The 17740-nt window shown below is 39.7% G+C and overlaps 1 protein-coding gene across 2 annotated transcripts; it reads left to right on the plus strand.

The window, feature by feature from the left end:
* The first annotated feature begins 252 nt into the window (after window positions 1-252).
* On the plus strand, window positions 253-12221 carry LOC126586628 (uncharacterized). Of its 2 annotated transcripts, none has more exons than XM_050251535.1 (7): window positions 253-631; window positions 9519-9842; window positions 9980-10062; window positions 10500-10586; window positions 10798-10946; window positions 11161-11292; window positions 11735-12221. In XM_050251535.1, the coding sequence occupies exons 2-7, from the start codon at window positions 9683-9685 to the stop codon at window positions 11922-11924; spliced, it is 801 nt and encodes a 266-aa protein (XP_050107492.1). In that variant the 5' UTR covers window positions 253-631; window positions 9519-9682; the 3' UTR covers window positions 11925-12221. The 2 variants fall into 2 exon arrangements, with proteins under 2 accessions (XP_050107492.1, XP_050107493.1); XM_050251536.1 differs by having other exon boundaries at window positions 9548-9842.
* Window positions 12222-17740: the final 5519 nt, after the last annotated feature.

Genomic DNA, 17740 nt, shown 5'->3' on the forward strand with positions numbered 1-17740 from the left:
CGGGACAGGACGGGATGGAACGGGACGGGACGGGACGGAACGGAACGAAGGTGTAATTTTTGAAAAAGACATGGGGTATATTTGTCTTAAAATGGTAAAACATTGTGTTCCACAGACGTGGAACAAACCCGTTCCAGGGGGAAGTGGGACGCAAAAACACCCAAAATCTGTCCCGTGGAACAGCCCGTTCCACCCATTTTTGACGCACCAAACGCGGGACGGAACGCCTCGTCCCGTTCCGTCCCGTCCCGTCCCACGTACCAAACGCACCCTTGATGCACCAAAAATAATTCAACAAAACGAATTTGGAATAAATTTCAATTTCATCTCCGACTCGTTTCACCCCGTGAAACACAATATAAAATTTTAAAACAAAAACACCCCTTATCTTTTACAATATTTACATCATCCAAATAATAAAACAAACCCTAAATCATCTTCTTTCCATCTCTGCCGCTGCCTTTTCCCGTAGCCGGAACCTCATCCACCCTCATCATCCTCATCCTTCCTCCTCATCCTCATCCTCTCCCGTAGCCTTGCTCCTCATCTTCTTTCCATCCCTCCCGTCTGCACCCATCCAGCAGGCAGCAGCACGGAGCCACTTCATTGTGTGCGACTACGATTGACCCAGGTATCTATCTTTTCTTAATTCTTTATTTTTCTTCTTTCTAAGGTCAGAATCAGGCTTTAATGCCTTAATTTGAAGATTTTGGTATTGTAATTAGATTCAATTTGGAAAATTAAATTAGAAATTGGGGGTTTTAGTGTTAAATCGAATTTTAGGGTTAGGAATTAGGAGCATATATTTCAGCGTGATTCCTCTGTAAATACGAGCAGTCTCATCTTCTACTCACAGAGGTCTATATGCTATATTTTCTCCTCTGTAGAATACTATCTTGTTTGTTGGCAGACCTTCCTTTATTTGTTTTTCCATTGCCTTCGTTTTTGTTTTTTTATTCTTCTAGCTATTTGCTGCATCATGGTGTATGATTACCAGTACTTTCTCAAAACTTGTAGAAGAAAAATTCAAGCATACAAAGCGTTAAGTAAAAAAGGAAAACCATAATACGCATTTGCCATTTGACAATAGTCAAGAAACATGAATATCAAATTGATCATTCATTAATAATAGTCCAAGTCCAAAGTTTTCGTAAACTTACGATTAGCAAAGTCCAACTGTCCAATGTTCTTGCAATGCAAACCCTTATGTTCCAACTTTTTTTCACAAGAAAGAATCTTTTATTAACAACTAAAAGATTTATGAAAGTTGGATATGATATCTGCCAACTAAAAACAAACCTATAGTACCACACCAGACCTCTCAAAAATGACTCATTATTAAAACAAAACTTACAGCTGCTAGCACATCAATCATTAAGAAGAATGAGAATAATCCCTGAACTCATTCAAAACCCAGGGCTGCCCAGTATATAACTCTATCCAATAGTTTATCTATTCCCACTTTGTTATAATCCTCAAAATTCTTCTATTACGCTCCAACAAATGCTCAACTTTTAAATAATTGACTTATAATGCCCATATATAAGTTGGAGGCATTCACATTAAGCTAACTCCACAAGAATCTCCATAGGAACCTTAATAAATCTACAAAATCCCACAAGAACCTGTATGCTTCCAGTAGTAAATATTTTCTAATATAGTTAATACTCCATAAACCAACTAACGTATGCGATATTAAGCCAGCAGTCATAAAAAAATATACAAATAGTTATGAAAATGACTTAATGATTGATTAAAAAAAATGACTTAATGATTGATGTGTTGTAAGTTTTGTTTTATAAATGAGTCATTTTTGAGAGGTTTGGTGTAGTACTATAGGTTTGTTTTTATGGGTCGTCAAAAACACAAATAGATTTTCTTCTAATGAGGAAAGGGGATCGTATAACTTGTAAGGATTGCAAAGTTATACCAGGAGAGAGCGTGACTAATCAACATCGCTTGTTGGTGATGGATGTACATATCAAAAGAGTAAGACAAAAGAACAAGACTTGGAAGTGCCCAAGGACTAGATGGTGGAATCTAAAAGAAGAAAAACAAGCCATTTTCAAAGAGAAGGTAATCACCCAATGTGTGTGGGATAGAGAGGGGGAAGCTAGCCAAATGTGGGATTCCATGGCTAGTTGTATCCGAAAAGTAGCAAAAGAGGTATTAGGAGAGTCCAAGGGCTTTGCCCCACACCAAAAGGAATCTTGGTGGTGGAATGAGGAGGTACAAACAAAGGTGAAGGCTAAGAAGGAATGTTGTAAAGCCTTATACAAGGAGAGGACTGATGAAAATGGTGAAAGGTATAGAAAAGCGAAGCAAGAGGCGAAGAAAGCTGTCAGAGAAGCTAAGTTAGCGGCTTACGACGATATGTATAAACGACTAGATACCAAAGAAGGAGAGTTGGATATCTATAAACTATCTAGAGCAAGGGAAAAGAAGACAAGGGACCTAAACCAAGTGAGGTGCATCAAGGATGAGGATGGAAAGGTTCTTGCTACAGAGAACGCGGTTAAAGACAGATGGAGAGGTTATTTTCATAATCTTTTCAATGAAGGACATGAAATGAGTGCTTCTTTAGGGGAGTTGAGTAACTCAGAAGAGTGTAGAAACTACTCTTTTTATCGTCGAATCCGGAAGGAAGAAGTGGTTGTAGCTTTGAAGAAGATGAAGCATAAAAAAGCAATAGGCCCAGACGATATACCAATCGAAGTGTGGAAACTTTTGGGAGAGACAGGTATAACATGGCTCACTGACCTTTTCAATAGGATTTTGAAAACGAAGAAGATGCCAAATGAGTGGCGAATGAGCACTTTGGTGCCTATCTACAAGAATAAGGGCGACGTACAAAATTGCATGAACTATAGGGGTATTAAGCTAATGAGTCATACAATGAAGCTCTGGGAGAGAGTCATTGAGCATAGATTGAGGCAAGAGACAGGGGTTTCGGACAACCAATTCGGGTTCATGCCAGGGCGCTCAACCATGGAGGCAATCTATCTCTTACGAAGATTGATGGAAAGATATAGAGATGGGAAAAAGGATTTACACATGGTCTTTATAGATTTGGAAAAAGCGTATGATAGGGTCCCAAGAGACATTCTTTGGAGGATTTTAGAGAAGAAAGGAGTACGAGTAGCATATATCCAAGCTATAAAGGATATGTATGAAGGAGCAAAGACTGCCGTAAGAACTCATGAAGGACAAACCGAAAGCTTTCCCATAACTGTAGGATTACATCAAGGCTCATCCTTAAGTCCTTACCTTTTTGCGTTGGTAATGGATGAGTTAACACGACATATTCAAGATGATATTCCTTGGTGTATGCTTTTCGCAGACGATATAGTGTTGATAGATGAAACTCAGGAAGGGGTAAATGCAAAGCTTAACCTTTGGAGAGAAGTGTTGGAATCTAAAGGTCTTCGCCTAAGCCGATCAAAGACAGAATATATGGAGTGCAAGTTCAGTGCAAATGGAGGCCAAAACGAGTTAGGGGTGAGGATCGGAGATCAAGAAATACCAAAGAGCGACCGTTTTCGTTACCTAGGATCTATCTTGCAAAAGAACGGAGAATTAGATGGAGATCTCAACCATAGAATACAAGCTGGATGGATGAAGTGGAAGAGTGCATCCGGCGTGTTGTGTGACCGCCGTATGCCACTGAAGCTCAAGGGAAAATTTTATAGGACGGCAATAAGGCCGGCGATGCTGTATGGCACAGAATGTTGGGCGGTGAAACATCAACACGTACACAAAATGGGTGTAGCGGAGATGAGGATGCTTCGTTGGATGTGTGGGCACACGAGAAAGGATAAGATTAGGAATGAGGATATCCGGGGTAAAGTAGGAGTAGCCGAAATTGAAGGAAAGATGAGAGAAAATCGGTTACGGTGGTTTGGACATGTGCAAAGAAGGCCTACTGACGTTCCGATTAGAAGATGCGACTATGGGACAGAGGTTCAGGGCCGAAGGGGTAGAGGAAGACCTAGGAAAACTTTGGAAGAGACTCTAAGAAAAGACTTAGAGTACTTGGATCTAACGAAGGACATGACACAGGATCGAGTACAATGGCGTTCTAAGATTCATATAGCCGATCCCACTCAGTGACTTGGATTTTCCAAGTCTCTAACCGAGAAGTTTTCCTCACTCGGGAAATTAAGGGAACACTACCCCAACCTACACGCTCCACTCAGAAAGCTTCAACATACAAGCTTTAACAAAAGAAAATTCAAAGAACTTAGCGAAGAAGGCTTTGGTGTATTTAACACAATACGTTGAAATGAAGGAAAGCTTATTTATTGATATCCCCGATAAGCTACAAATATGTACATATACATGAGTCAAAATAAGCACACAAGAGGGAGCCTTCACAAAGGTTGCTTAGGAGAAGTCTCAGCAGTCGGTAGAGCCCCAGAAAGAGAAGGCACCGGAGGGGGATTATTTGGAGCCTCAGTACTGGACAGAACCCTAGAAGGAGGAGGCATCAGAGGTTGATCATTTGGAGCTTCATTACGCGGTACAGCCCCAGAAGACGAAGGCAATAAATGCCTTTGGAACAAACCCACAAATCTCTGATGATCAAGTAAAACCTGACCATCAGTTTCCTTCATCTGGTCAAGCTTCCTCTTCATGTTTGTAGCATAGTCATGTGCGAGCCGGTGCAACTGTTTATTCTCATGCTTGAGCCCTCTAATCTCCTGTTTGAGACTCATCACTTCAGCCGCCAATGATTCAACTTGGCGGGTTCGAGCAAATAGGCGTTGGGCCATATTAGACACAGAACCTGCACACTGAACACTGAGAGCCAGCGAATCCTTAACAGCTAACTCATCAGACCGTTTGGAAAGTAGTCTGTTATCTTTGGGAGTGAGAAGGTTCCTGGCCACCACCGCAGCGGTCATATCATTCTTCATCACGGAATCCCCAACGGTAAGAGGACCAGTAGGGGAGACGAAGGATGGGCGCCATATGTTGTCTGGAGAAGGCGGGGCTGCCTCTTCAACAAGGTTCAAGTCAAAACGACGGTCGGAGGGGCCAGACATTTTTAAAGGTGTTGAAGAGAGAAGAGGTCGGACAAATCAAGATCTTAGAAGTGCAAGAATGAAGCTTCTACTGGTGGAGATTCAAGTGTGCTTTGGAACTTAATGCCAGCCCCTATAAAAATCTGCACTCGACGAAGCTTCAGAAATCGAAGAGGCGCCTGCTCAGAAATCGAAGAGGCGTTTGCTTTCTCAAAAGCTGGGCTGCTTAGAGATCACGAGGGTTGATCTCAGAAATCGAAGAGGCGTTTGCTTTCTCAAAAGTTGGGCTGCTCAAAGACCACGAAGGCCGATCTCAAAAATCGAAGAGGCGCTCGCTTTCTCAAAAGCTGGGCTCCCCAGAGACCACGAGGGCCGATCTCAGAAATCGAAGAGGCACCTACTTTTCCAGCCTTTTCCAGCCTTGTCAGCACCTGTCACACGCACACTCAGTTTTGCGGAAATTATGGGCATTCTGTCAAAGACTTCTGGGGAAGTAGAAAACACATGAATCTTACTGTTCAATCACCCACTTCCCACACGCAACAATAGCTCATGGGTACCACAGATAACTTTGCCAAAGTTCTCTGCCAAAGTTGAGCACGTGAAGCTTGCAGCTCCCACTACATCGCTCTGACCAAGAAGGGTAAAAGAATAGCAAAGAAACAGCACTAACAAAGTTTAGACCCATAAATTTTGAAGGTCTAGCTACCATATTATTACCCACAAGGGTAAAGGAACAGTACCACTGCTGGATAATTGGAAAGTCCCTGTGTGTCAACCTCTGTGCTTCGTGGCAAGGTAGACTAGCAAACATGCCCAACCTTTACTCACATTCGAGAAAACACTCCCAATAAGATTGCTTGCTCCAAAATCGAAGAGGCACCGTCCTCCGAATCTCGAGAGCCAGACTCCCAACATGACTACTTTCTTAAAAATCGAAGAGAGGGTAAAGGAACAGTACCATTGCTGGATAATTGGAAAGTCCCTGTGTGTCAACCTCTGTGCTTCGTGGCAAGGTAGACTAGCAAACATGCCCAACCTTTACTCACATTCGAGAAAACACTCCCAACAAGATTGCTTGCTCCAAAATCGAAGAGGCACCGCCCTCCGAATCTCGAGAGCCAGACTCCCAACATGATTACTTTCTCAAAAATCGAAGAGACACTGCTCCCCGAATCTCGAGAGCCAGACCCCCAGCATGATTGCTTTCTCAAAAATCGATGAGGCATCGTTCTCCGAATCAATCGAAGAGGCGCTCGCTTTCTCAAAAGCTGGGCTGCTCAGAGACCACGAGGGCCGATCTCAGAAATCGAAGAGGCACCTACTTTTCTAGCCTTGTCAGCACCTGTCACACGCACACTCAGCTTTGCAGAAATTATGGGCATTCTGTCGAAGACTTCTGGTGAAGTAGAAAGCACATGAATCTTACTGTTCAATCACCCACTTCCCACACGCAACAATAGCTCATGGGTACCACAAATAACTTTGCCAAAGTTCTCTGCCAAAGTTGAGCACGTGAAGCTTGCAGCTCCCACTACATCGCTCTGACCAAGAAAGGTAAAAGAATAGTAAAGAAACAGCACTAACAAAAGTTTAGACACATAAATTTTGAAGGTCTAGCTACCATATTATTACCCACAACTGTAAAGGAACAGTACCACTGCTGGATAATTGGAAAGTCCCTGTGTGTCAACCTCTGTGCTTCGTGGCAAGGTAGACTAGCAAACATGCCCAACCTTTACTCACATTCGAGAAAACACTCCCAATAAGATTGCTTGCTCCAAAATCGAAGAGGCACCGTCCTCCGAATCTCGAGAGCCAGACTCCCAACATGACTACTTTCTCAAAATCGAAGAGAGGGTAAAGGAACAGTACCATTGCTGGATAATTGGAAAGTCCCTATGTGTCAACCTTTGTGCTTCGTGGCAAGGTAGACTAGCAAACATGCCCAACCTTTACTCACATTCGAGACAACACTCCCAACAAGATTGCTTGCTCCAAAATCGAAGAAGCACCGCCCTCCGAATCTCGAGAGCCAGACTCCCAACATGATTACTTCCTCAAAAATCGAAGAGACACTGCTCTCCGAATCTCGAGAGTCATACCCCCAGCATGATTGCTTTCTCAAAAATCGAAGAGGCATCGTTCTCCGAATCTCGAGAGCCAGATACCACAGACCACTTTTTCAAAGTGCTCTGACAGAGTTAAAACATGTGAAACTGGCAGCTCCCACTACCGTGCTATGACCAAGCAGGGTAAAGGAATAGCATTACTACTTGTTGTTAGGGAGACTCCTATATATGTCGACCTTCATCCGCAACGGACAGGCAGACCTGCAAAAATGCTCAACCCTTCATCATATCTGAGAGGGCACTCCCAACGAAGCCTTTCGAAATACTCAGCTTTCTTTCCCCCCGATAATACCTCTGCAAACAAGCTATACTAGAGCAAGAATATCTCATATCATCAGGGTTAAAAGCAAGAGTATCCCATATCATGCTTTTTCCCTGTCTTTTCTTTTGGCCTTGTTTTTACCTGCAAGACAAGGAGAAAGAGAGCAATCAGTCAGCACTTGGAATCAAGCTTCCAGCCAGGAACTGACTGCCTGGAACCCCTTACCTGGCATTGCTCTCGAGTACTCATCTTCAACATCTTATGTTTCCAGGGAAGATTCCGCATCTGCTTGAGGAACAGATAGGGCAAGTGCGAAGGATACAAGGAAGCATGTGGAGACAAGCGTAACAGCACACGTGCCGATACATTCATTACTCTGTCAAAAGCAAAAGTATCCCATATCAGCAGGGTGGAACGTACTCTAGATTTGATGGACTTGTTTTGACCCTCAAATTCTTCAGTCGGCCTTATACTCTGGAGGAAACCAGAAAACCCTCCAGCTCAGTTCAAGAATAAGCCTGTGGAAAGTTACTTCTTCAAAAGCAAAAATATCTCATATCATCTCTTCTCATTTTTCTTCTCTTTATCCTTCATGCTGTTGCAAGATGGGGAGAAGGTGAACAATCAGTCGGAGCTCTGATTGCTTACCTTGTCTGTCACCTCTTTCAGCAGACCCCCTAGCTCGGCGACTTGGGGGACTCCTACTACATGGTTTGTATCGCGCTTGACCAAGCCTGAAACTACAAGTAAGCTTCAAGTGAAATTGATACATTACCTTGTGCATCTCCACCAGTTAAAGATACCACCCCTGGATGGAGGAAGAGTACTTCTAGAGAAGATGCCACATCTACCTATGAGACAGATAAGGCAAGTCAAGACGACACCACACTCCGATACTTAGAAGTTTCGTGATTACGAGATCATTCTCCCACAATATTTCCTAATGTCATTTGTACTAAATCATTCACTTGTACTCACTAAATGAGAGCTTGAACCTATGTACTTGTGTAAACCCTTCACAATTAATGAGAACTCTTCTATTCCGTGGACGTAGCCAATCTGGGTGAACCACGTACATCTTGTGTTTGCTTTCCTATCTCTATCCATTTATATACTTATCCACACTAATGACCGGAGCAATCTAGCGAAGATCACAAAAAGCGATCGTTTTCGCTACCTAGGATCTATCTTGCAAGAGAACGGAGAATTAGATGGAGATCTCAACCATAGAATACGAGCTGGATGGAAAGAGTGCATCCGGCGTGTTGTGTGACCGTCGTAGGCCACTGAAGCTCAAGGGAAAATTTTATAGGACGGCAATAAGGCTAGCGATGTTGTATGGCACAGAATGTTGGGTGGTGAAGCATCAACACGTACACAAAATGGGTGTAGCGGAGATGAGGGTGCTTCGTGGGATGTGTGGGCACACGAGAAAGGATAAGATTGGGAATGAGGATATCCGAGGTAAAGTAGGAGTAGCCGAAATTGTAGGAAATATGAGAGAAAATCGGCTCCGGTGATTTTGAACATGTGCAAAGAAGACCGACTGACGCTCCGGTTCGAAGATGTGACTACGGGACAGAGGTTCAGGGCCGAAGGGGTAGAGGAAGACCTAGGACAACTTTGGAAGAGACTCTAAGAAAAGACTTAGAGTACTTGGATCTAACGGAGGACATGACACAAAACCGAGCGCAATGGCGTTCTAGGATTCATATAGCCGACCCCACTTAGTGGGAAAAGGCTTTGTTGTTGTTGTTGTTGTTGTTGTTGTTGAAGAAAAGTTGAGCATAAGGGTTTGCATTGTAAGAACATTGGACTTTGCTAATCGTAAGTTTACGAACACTTGGACTATTATTAATGAATGATGAATTTGATATTCCTGTTTTCGTTAATCAATAAGAGATTCTAAATGTTTAAGACTTAAAGGTTACAAGTGAAAAATGAATTTGAGATTCGCTTTAGTGTTTAGACTTGAATTTTTACAAGTTATGAATTTGAGATTCTTTTTAAGAGTCAAATGTCCCACCCATATTGTTTCTTCCATAAGTTCTAAATCTCTTACTGTAAGCTCCTAATACCCGTGTCTTGGTCGTCCCTTAGGGTACACCCATGTCTTGGTCGTCCCTTAGGGTACACCCGTGTCTTGGTCTTCCCTTAGGGTACTTTCTACCAAGTTGAGCTCCGTTCCTTCTTTAGACATTCCCAAGGGCTGAAGAAGCCAAGAATCACTGCTACTGAAAGTTTCCTAAAATCCCAAAAAAAGTATGGAAGGATTAGAACTATTGAAGGAACTGGCAGTACAATGGAAGAAACAGGCAGAGCAATGGTCGTCTCACGCCCTTCAATACTTTCATCAGGTTCCGCCCGAGCAGATTTATGCTGCTATAGCGGTTTTGCTATTCACCTCATTCTTACTCTTGTTGGGTATGTAATCTTGTAATTTGTTTATTTTTTTATTTTTTTATATAGCCGACCCCACTTAGTGAGAAAAGGCTTTGTTGTTGTTGTTGTTTTATTTTCAAAAGAGTGTAATATATATATTCTTTATCTCTGTGTTGTAGTAAGGTTGTTTAAACGCCCAAAAGCTAATACCATACTGCTGAGTGGGCTTAGTGGCAGTGGGAAGACTGTTCTTTTCTATCAAGTAAGCGCTGAGATTATTGGATTTTGTTCTTCTAAACATCATATGAATCACTGCTTTGTAGACTCAATAGTTGATCTAATTTTCTAAATCATTCATTAGAGTGACTAATGTCATACTTAGTCTTTAATATGTAATGCAAACGAAATTTATCTAGACCTTATGACTCTGGTTATTTTCTCTATGTCAATTAGAAACTTGATTGGGTTGGTCCTGTGCTGATGTTGTATCCCTATCTTTTTTCTGATATAATTTGGAAGTCTACGTCTGTTTGAGACAATTTGTTGTTTAATGCTTGGAAAATAATATATATATAGAAATTCTAAATGCCTTTTATTAAGTATGTCCATCTTTCCCTGTTTCAAGTTACTTTGGTGATCTATTTATGCCTTAGAAATGTTCATCTAACCTTTTATGCCATGATTTGATGCGCATGCCAGCTTCGGGATGGCTCTTCACATCAAGGTACTGTCACTTCCATGGAACCAAATGATGGGTATTTTGTGCTCCATTCGGAAAAATCAAAGGTATATTTCAGCCTCTTGTGCTCATATGCAAATAACTATGTTCAAACAGTATTGCTTGTCTTGTTAAATGAGGGCAGAGTTTAACTTCTCTGTTTGCTTTTGATATGTAGAAGACATTAGCCGCATCATTTTCTTCCCTTTCTTTTGTACTGTTGTTTTTGTTGATTGTCAACTTGATCATGCTCACCCGTCCATTGGTTTTTAATGACAGGGTGGAAAGGCAAATCCTGTTCATCTTATCGATGTTCCTGGCCATTCTCGCCTTAGAGCCCAACTAGAGGATTTTCTGCCTCAAGCAGCTGGGATAGTATTTGTGGTTGATGCTTTGGAGTTCTTACCTAATTGCCGTGCTGCTTCTGAGTGAGATTTCCTCTTTTCAGTATAAAAGCTACAATATGATATTGAAAATTGGCTACTCTGTTTCTATATGCTTACATCCATTCTAGAGTAATAAAAATGCTAGTAACAAATGGAGGACCCTGAATTTGGGATATGTGCATCTAGATGGATGATTTGCATGCAACCTAAGGTTTTCACCTGCAAAGGCTGACCCGTGGCACTTTATTTGCTAAAGGTACCTATATGATATTTTGACTAAGGCGACTGTGGTGAGGAAGAAAATTCCAGTTCTTATTCTCTGCAACAAGACAGACAAAGTAACAGCACATAGCAAGGAATTTATTCGGAAACAACTGGAGAAAGAAATGTAAGATTTAAACTCTTGTAAATTATAGGTTGCTTTACTCTGATTATAATGTTTTACTCAAAATTTTCAATTTCGTATGGGACTAAATTAACTGGTAGTTATATGCACTCATAAATCATTTCCTGCATCTTCATTCTTTTTATGAGAAATATCCACTGTCTTCATGGTTTCCGAGGAAGATAATTTCTTCTGATCAACATCTATGATTTCCATAAGTACATTGGTTGGACTTTAAACTGTTTTGCTGTGATTTTCTAACTTTCATCCATGATGCATTCAAAACAATTTTCCATACAATTCTCTGTTGGTTTTGTTTTGTAAAGTGTTCATTCGCAGACAGAGCTCTATGATATGGTGATTTGCATTCATTATTCTGTTTCTACTTCATAAATCTATTTCATTGTTCATTGTTCTGATACATTTGACATATAACATCCTACAGTGAGAAGTTACGGGCATCAAGAAGTGCAATATCAGCAGCTGATATTGCAAACGACTTTACCCTTGGAGTACCTGGCGAAGTATTTTCGTTCTCTCATTGCCAGAACAAAGTTACAGTTGCAGAAGCGTCTGGTCTAACGGGTGAATATTCTCAGGTGGAGCAGTTTGTGAGGGAGCATGTGAAATCTTAGGATGTGTCATCTCCCCCATTTGATGAATTTGTAATACTTTTTCTTTGAGGTTGGTTGAACATTGTCTCTTGATGATTGAAAAAACTGACTAGATGTGCAAAATGGGTTCAACTTTTTTTCCAAGGAAAGTGAAGGGAGGATGGAAGGAATTCAACAACAGAAAGGAAGAGAGAGCAAAGACCAAATAGATTCTTGAGACGTAATACCGACGACTGTTTATGGTTGATTTATTGTGCTTAAATTGATTGATTATGATGCACGGTTCAACTTGTGCTTAAATTGTTTCGTTGATTTTCATACTGTATTTGCACGTTGTCGAAATCAGCTCAGCTCGTCGGAAATACAGCATGGTTTTGCCTTTGCTGTTGTTTCCGACCACCATTTCACGGTTTCGGATTTCAAAAGAGCCATTGATATGTGTTATGCGTTCATTTTAAACCATACACGGGGGAGTTCGGCTAATCATACAATAGGCAACCTAATTTCGTATCGAATTTGTCATCTATGAGATTCGAACCGAAGACCTCTCACTTGCTAATGAAGAGAAATATCACCAGATCGTAGTACTTTTCAATATGCATTGCTTAAAGTACATTTCAGTATGTATTCAAGTCTCACTTGTCCCAATCTCTTTGTTTGTTCTCTAAATTAATAGATATATTGCTTAAAGTACTTTTCAGTATGTATTCAAGTCATTGCCACCTGTTTTGCTATTTTGAGAGTTTCGTTTGCATATGGATCTGGTTAACTTAATGGATATGTTTTCATTAAAAGCAATTTGGAACTAAACAAATGATTTAAGAGGCTCTGGACTCCCTCCATTTGAACATACAAGATCATGAACTAAAAGTCCTTGTTTACAAAGCAAGAAAAAGAACTTAATGTGGATTTAACCTATCCACAACAATCCTTTGATAACAAGAAATTTGAGTAACTTGGAGCACAAGTAATCGACTTAAAACACACTTGTTTTATATCTACTATACTAAGATAGTAGTGGCACGTTTAGCACTTTGTTAGTTTTGATTGTGAGCCTCAAGACCTACTCCTAAGGCCCTACAAATGCACATTTCAGTATTAACTTTGTCATCTTCTTGTAGCACATCAACAAGCAAGAGTCCGACTATCAATCATCAAAATGCCAATCCCTTGGGGACTGTGCTGAGGTCCAAAAGCCTTCTCCAAAAAAATCTTTGCCCGATCACTGTGGAAGCTACTCATTCTTCCACTCTTTCTGTCCAAACCCATAGCCATCTCCTCTCACCATTTGAGGTTTTTGAACCACCATTCCAACCCACGAACATGTTGTTCACAAAGATCCTCCACTTTTGGCAGCACTTCTCTCACACTTCTCTAATTTGAATTCTCATCTCTGAGCCCTCTAAATAGCTCTCAACCAACGGACTATTCTTGAATTTACTGCTCGTCTTGGACAAAAACTGCCCTCCACAATCTTAACGTCTTCAGAATCTCAGCCTCATCATTTCCCAGTGTACATTCTTCTATCTCCATCTGGGTTTTTGAAATTTGGGTCATTTTATTTTATTTTTCCCAATTTGGGTATTGCAGGTTATCAAGATTGCAGCAATACCTGATTATTTTGGTGCAATGTCTCCATCCGCTCCCATGACGTGGCTATTCAAACATGAACTAAACCTTTCTGATTTCAATCCAAGAATTCTATTTGTGATTTCATTGCTTCATAATTGGGAATGGGGTTTTGGTAATGAACCGCTAAACTGATCGATTAGTTATTAGGAAGCCAAACTGATCAATGAAATGACTATCTTACCTTTACACTAACGGATGAATAACGGAAGTTTCAATTTAGGGCATAGATCCTAACAGACTTCACCACAAGAGTTTAAATTCGAATTTTTTTAGCACATAGGCTATCTTCCGAATACCTTATAACCACGAAGACTATTTATCCGATTTGGCGTATATAGAAATATAATATACACTCTTTTAATTTTTTTAGAGAATTATCTCTGAAATTGTTTATGCAATTTGGCTGTATAAACCAAATAAATGAAAGGTTAATAATGACCATGCCACTTGTTAACTGTTATCAAAATCATCACTTTGTTCGACATATATAGAGGCCTAAATTATGTTCCCATGGTGAAACTACATTAATCTAAAGGCGAACCTAGAAATTCAACTAAAAGATAGCACTTTAAAATTTAAGCCCATTTTTTCTAAGACCATCTCCAACTCTTGTGTGTAAATTTAAAATTTTTAACCCAATAACAATTTTCTGCTCTAACTTTTTTGATTAACTTTTTAGCCCTAAATTTTAAAGAATGAATTTAGGATAATTTTTTTTCTTCTTAAAGTAACTATTTAAAAATAAAAAAATTATGTAGACTATCCTAATTTAATTTTATGAACATTTTAACCTAAAAATATTTAAATTCCAATAAATATGAAAAAATCACTAAACCGACACCATGAAACTCATGAAACACTATGAAAAAAATATGAAACACATGAAAAAAAAAATTGTTTTAATTACTTTAGCCGTTGGATTTAAATATGGACGGTTAAATTTTTTTCTTTTACCGTTGAATTTGATTATATTAAATCTTAGTCGTTGAATTCAATAAATTTATAAATATAAAACTTAAAAAAAATAGACTTATATGCTGGACCAGTCTACTAACCAAACCCAGGAGAATCTTGGCCTAAATTTGTCTCATAAATGAGTTTTTTCCCAAGGAACCTAAAATTTGAGTTTTAATAAAAAAAATTGCAGTAGGTCAAGCTAATTTTTATAAATGAAAATAATATTTAATTCAAATACCTAATTTTGTTAATCTATTTTCTAATTTTCTCTTTAATTGTTGTAATAAGAATTTGATACTCAATTGTAATAAACAAAATTTATGCAACTTAACAAGATTAAACATGAGAGCGAGTGACAAACAAGGAAGACAACTTAATCGATGTCGTTCCTTTGTGTTTGACTAGTGAGATTGGTCCGTCCGGTTTCAAATTCAGAAATTCCAATATCCAGCCCGGTTTGTTCAGTGGCATCTTAAAACAAATCTAGTCCGCTCCCTTTGAATTGGGGCCTGACCTGGACCGTGCCCATTGGCATGTTGACAACACGTACGGATGTATTAGCAATTTTGCTGCTCACCTTTGATTAAGAAAAGGACTTGCATTGTTTCAATTCCGTTTCAAACAGCAGCTGCTTTCAAAAATGCCATTGAACTGCTTACAAGTATAAGCAACTAGAAGCTTTTTTCTTTGGTCAAACTAGAGGCTTTTAAATTTTTAATTGGTCCTTTTTTGATTCTTCGGTTTGACTTTGACCGATGAATGCCATTTTATCAGTTGATACAATTTTTCCCTTCCCACCAATATTATATTTGTGACTTTTGATTTTGTTCAAACGCTCTAGTATGCAGAAACTCTCTATGTACATTTTTAAGAGTGAACAGTTAATATTTAATTAAATGTGCTTTAGTTAAATCTCAGACTTTCACTCGAGAAAAAAAATGTTCATGAGAATAAGGCTCTACTAACTTGTATTTTTATGCCAAAGGAGGCCGTTTTGATTAAGAATATACACTTTTACATTTTGAAATCATGTGTTGGAGTTTTTCTTCCTCCATTACCATTTCTCTTCGGTAAAAGTTGAGTGGTGGTGGAGCACCTTAAAAATTAAATGGTTGTGAGTTTGTGACTTATGAGTTACGAGGTTGGTTACTACATAATCATCTAAACTTGTCGCAGCCCATAATGTTGAATGGCTCATTTTCTAATTTTCTAATAGAGCAATGCATAACCAACCTTTTAGGTAGTATTAGTAATACGTTTTCTCATAAGTTTATCATAAGTGCCGATCCACTATATATTAAAAATCCCAAGGAAACTTTCATATTCAAGATTATAAGGTTTATAGTTGCTATTTTTTTTTTCATCAACAAACTGTTTCATTATAAAGTTATGCAATCAAATGGGTTTTATAAAAACAAAACATTTTGAAAGCAGTTATCTCGTGATATCATTTTTACAAGAGCTTTATAAAGCTACTTTCGTAACAAGCGAAGTTTGAAAGAAATCACTTCCTTTACCCATAAAAGAGTGAAAGAGAGAAAATAAGGAGGTCCTTAAATCATTTCTATTTGTTTCCATATACTAGAAAAAGATCAAAATAATATTAAAGAGACGAGTCAAGCTGCAGCTTGTCTAGTATAACGAGGAGACGAATCTAACAAAATACAATCCAAGACTAACTGATACCCACAATTAAGTAGGATTTTAGATATCCCTTCCACTAAAATCCTCTTGAAACTAACACATTTAGCATGAAAAGTGCCATAATAAGAGCGACAACTTTAGCCATGAAAGTATTCATACGGCACAACGACACTTGTAATGATAAGACAACTAACATGATTTTTGATGATGACTCCTGCTGCGGCCAAGTATCACGAACAGAGCCCATCAAAGTTAAACTTCAGAGTGTCTTTATAAGCATTTTTCAGTGAATGTAAAGGTTTGCACTCGGTCAAATAACCTTTGGCTGAACCAACTGAACCAAGGCCACTGGTAGAAGGTGAAAACTTTCAAAACTTGGCTGCAGTCTTGGATCACTTTCAATGGGTGAGGGATGATACTTTTATAGACAAGGTAATTTCTAGCCCCCAATCATGTCAACACAAAATAAAAATCTTACACAACATAATTTGACAATAGAAGGGGGGAGGAGGAGACCAAGAATAAAGCGTTAACAACGGGTAGAGGGGTAGGGACTAGGGAGTCAATCAATAAAATTACAATCTAAAAACAATAATATTTTTTTTATTTAAATTCTTAACCTATCTTAATTCTAATCCATTACTCTCACTGTTTAAGTTTAGGGTAAAAGACTGTTTACTACCCTCATGTTTCGTGGTTTGCAACATTTAGTACATCAATTTTTTTTCGTCCCAGACTTATACCTAAAGTGTAAATTTTGGGACAGTCTCATACATCCGTTAGTCAAACTGTTAACTCTGCCGTTAAATGATGACGTGGCGCCCACGCGGACAATGACTGGGCGCCACGTGTCATTAAAAAAATTTAAAAAAATTAATTAAATAAAAGTTATAAATAAATTTTTAAAAAAATTCTTCAGACTCTCTCTTCCCTACCCGATCCCCCTCCCTTTTCTCTCTGCACCTCTGCACATCCTTCCCCCTGTGGACCTTTGCTCATCCATCATTCCCCAAGTCCATTTGCACCTCCATCCTTCCCATAACCCCTTCGTCTTCCGCGACACACACACCCACAACCCTTCGTCTTCCTCCACGGCTCCACCCCTCCACCTCCTCCTCGTCTTCCTCCACGGCTCCTCCCCCTCCACAACCCCAGCGTGGGCTCGCCCTCCAGCCGCAGTGAGTAGACCATGCCCACGCCTGCCGGCGACAACAGTTTTCTTCGATTGAACCATCCCGACGTTCACGGCGATGACGCTAGCTCCCAAGGCGCCGTTGGGTCAGTCACTTCCTTCCCTCCCTTTTCTTTTTGCTTCGGTTTTTATTAGGGCGCAACAGACATATTTTCCTTTTCATTTTGGACACTTTCTCTGTGATTTTCTCGGAAGCCAAACGCTCTTAACGATGGCCGATCAGCTCACCGACGACCAGATCTCCGTGTTCTAGGAGGCGTTCAGCCTATTCGACAAGGACGGCGATGGTCTCGTTCTCATATCCCTCTCTCTCTCTTTCCCTTTTGTTCTTATTATGCCTAATTAATCTATGATATTTGGATCTAAAGCTGTTATTGCATCAAACCTTAATCTTTTTTTGCTAAAAATTTGT

Source organism: Malus sylvestris, chromosome 10, assembly GCF_916048215.2.
Source record: "Malus sylvestris chromosome 10, drMalSylv7.2, whole genome shotgun sequence".
Lineage (NCBI taxonomy): Eukaryota > Viridiplantae > Streptophyta > Magnoliopsida > Rosales > Rosaceae > Malus > Malus sylvestris.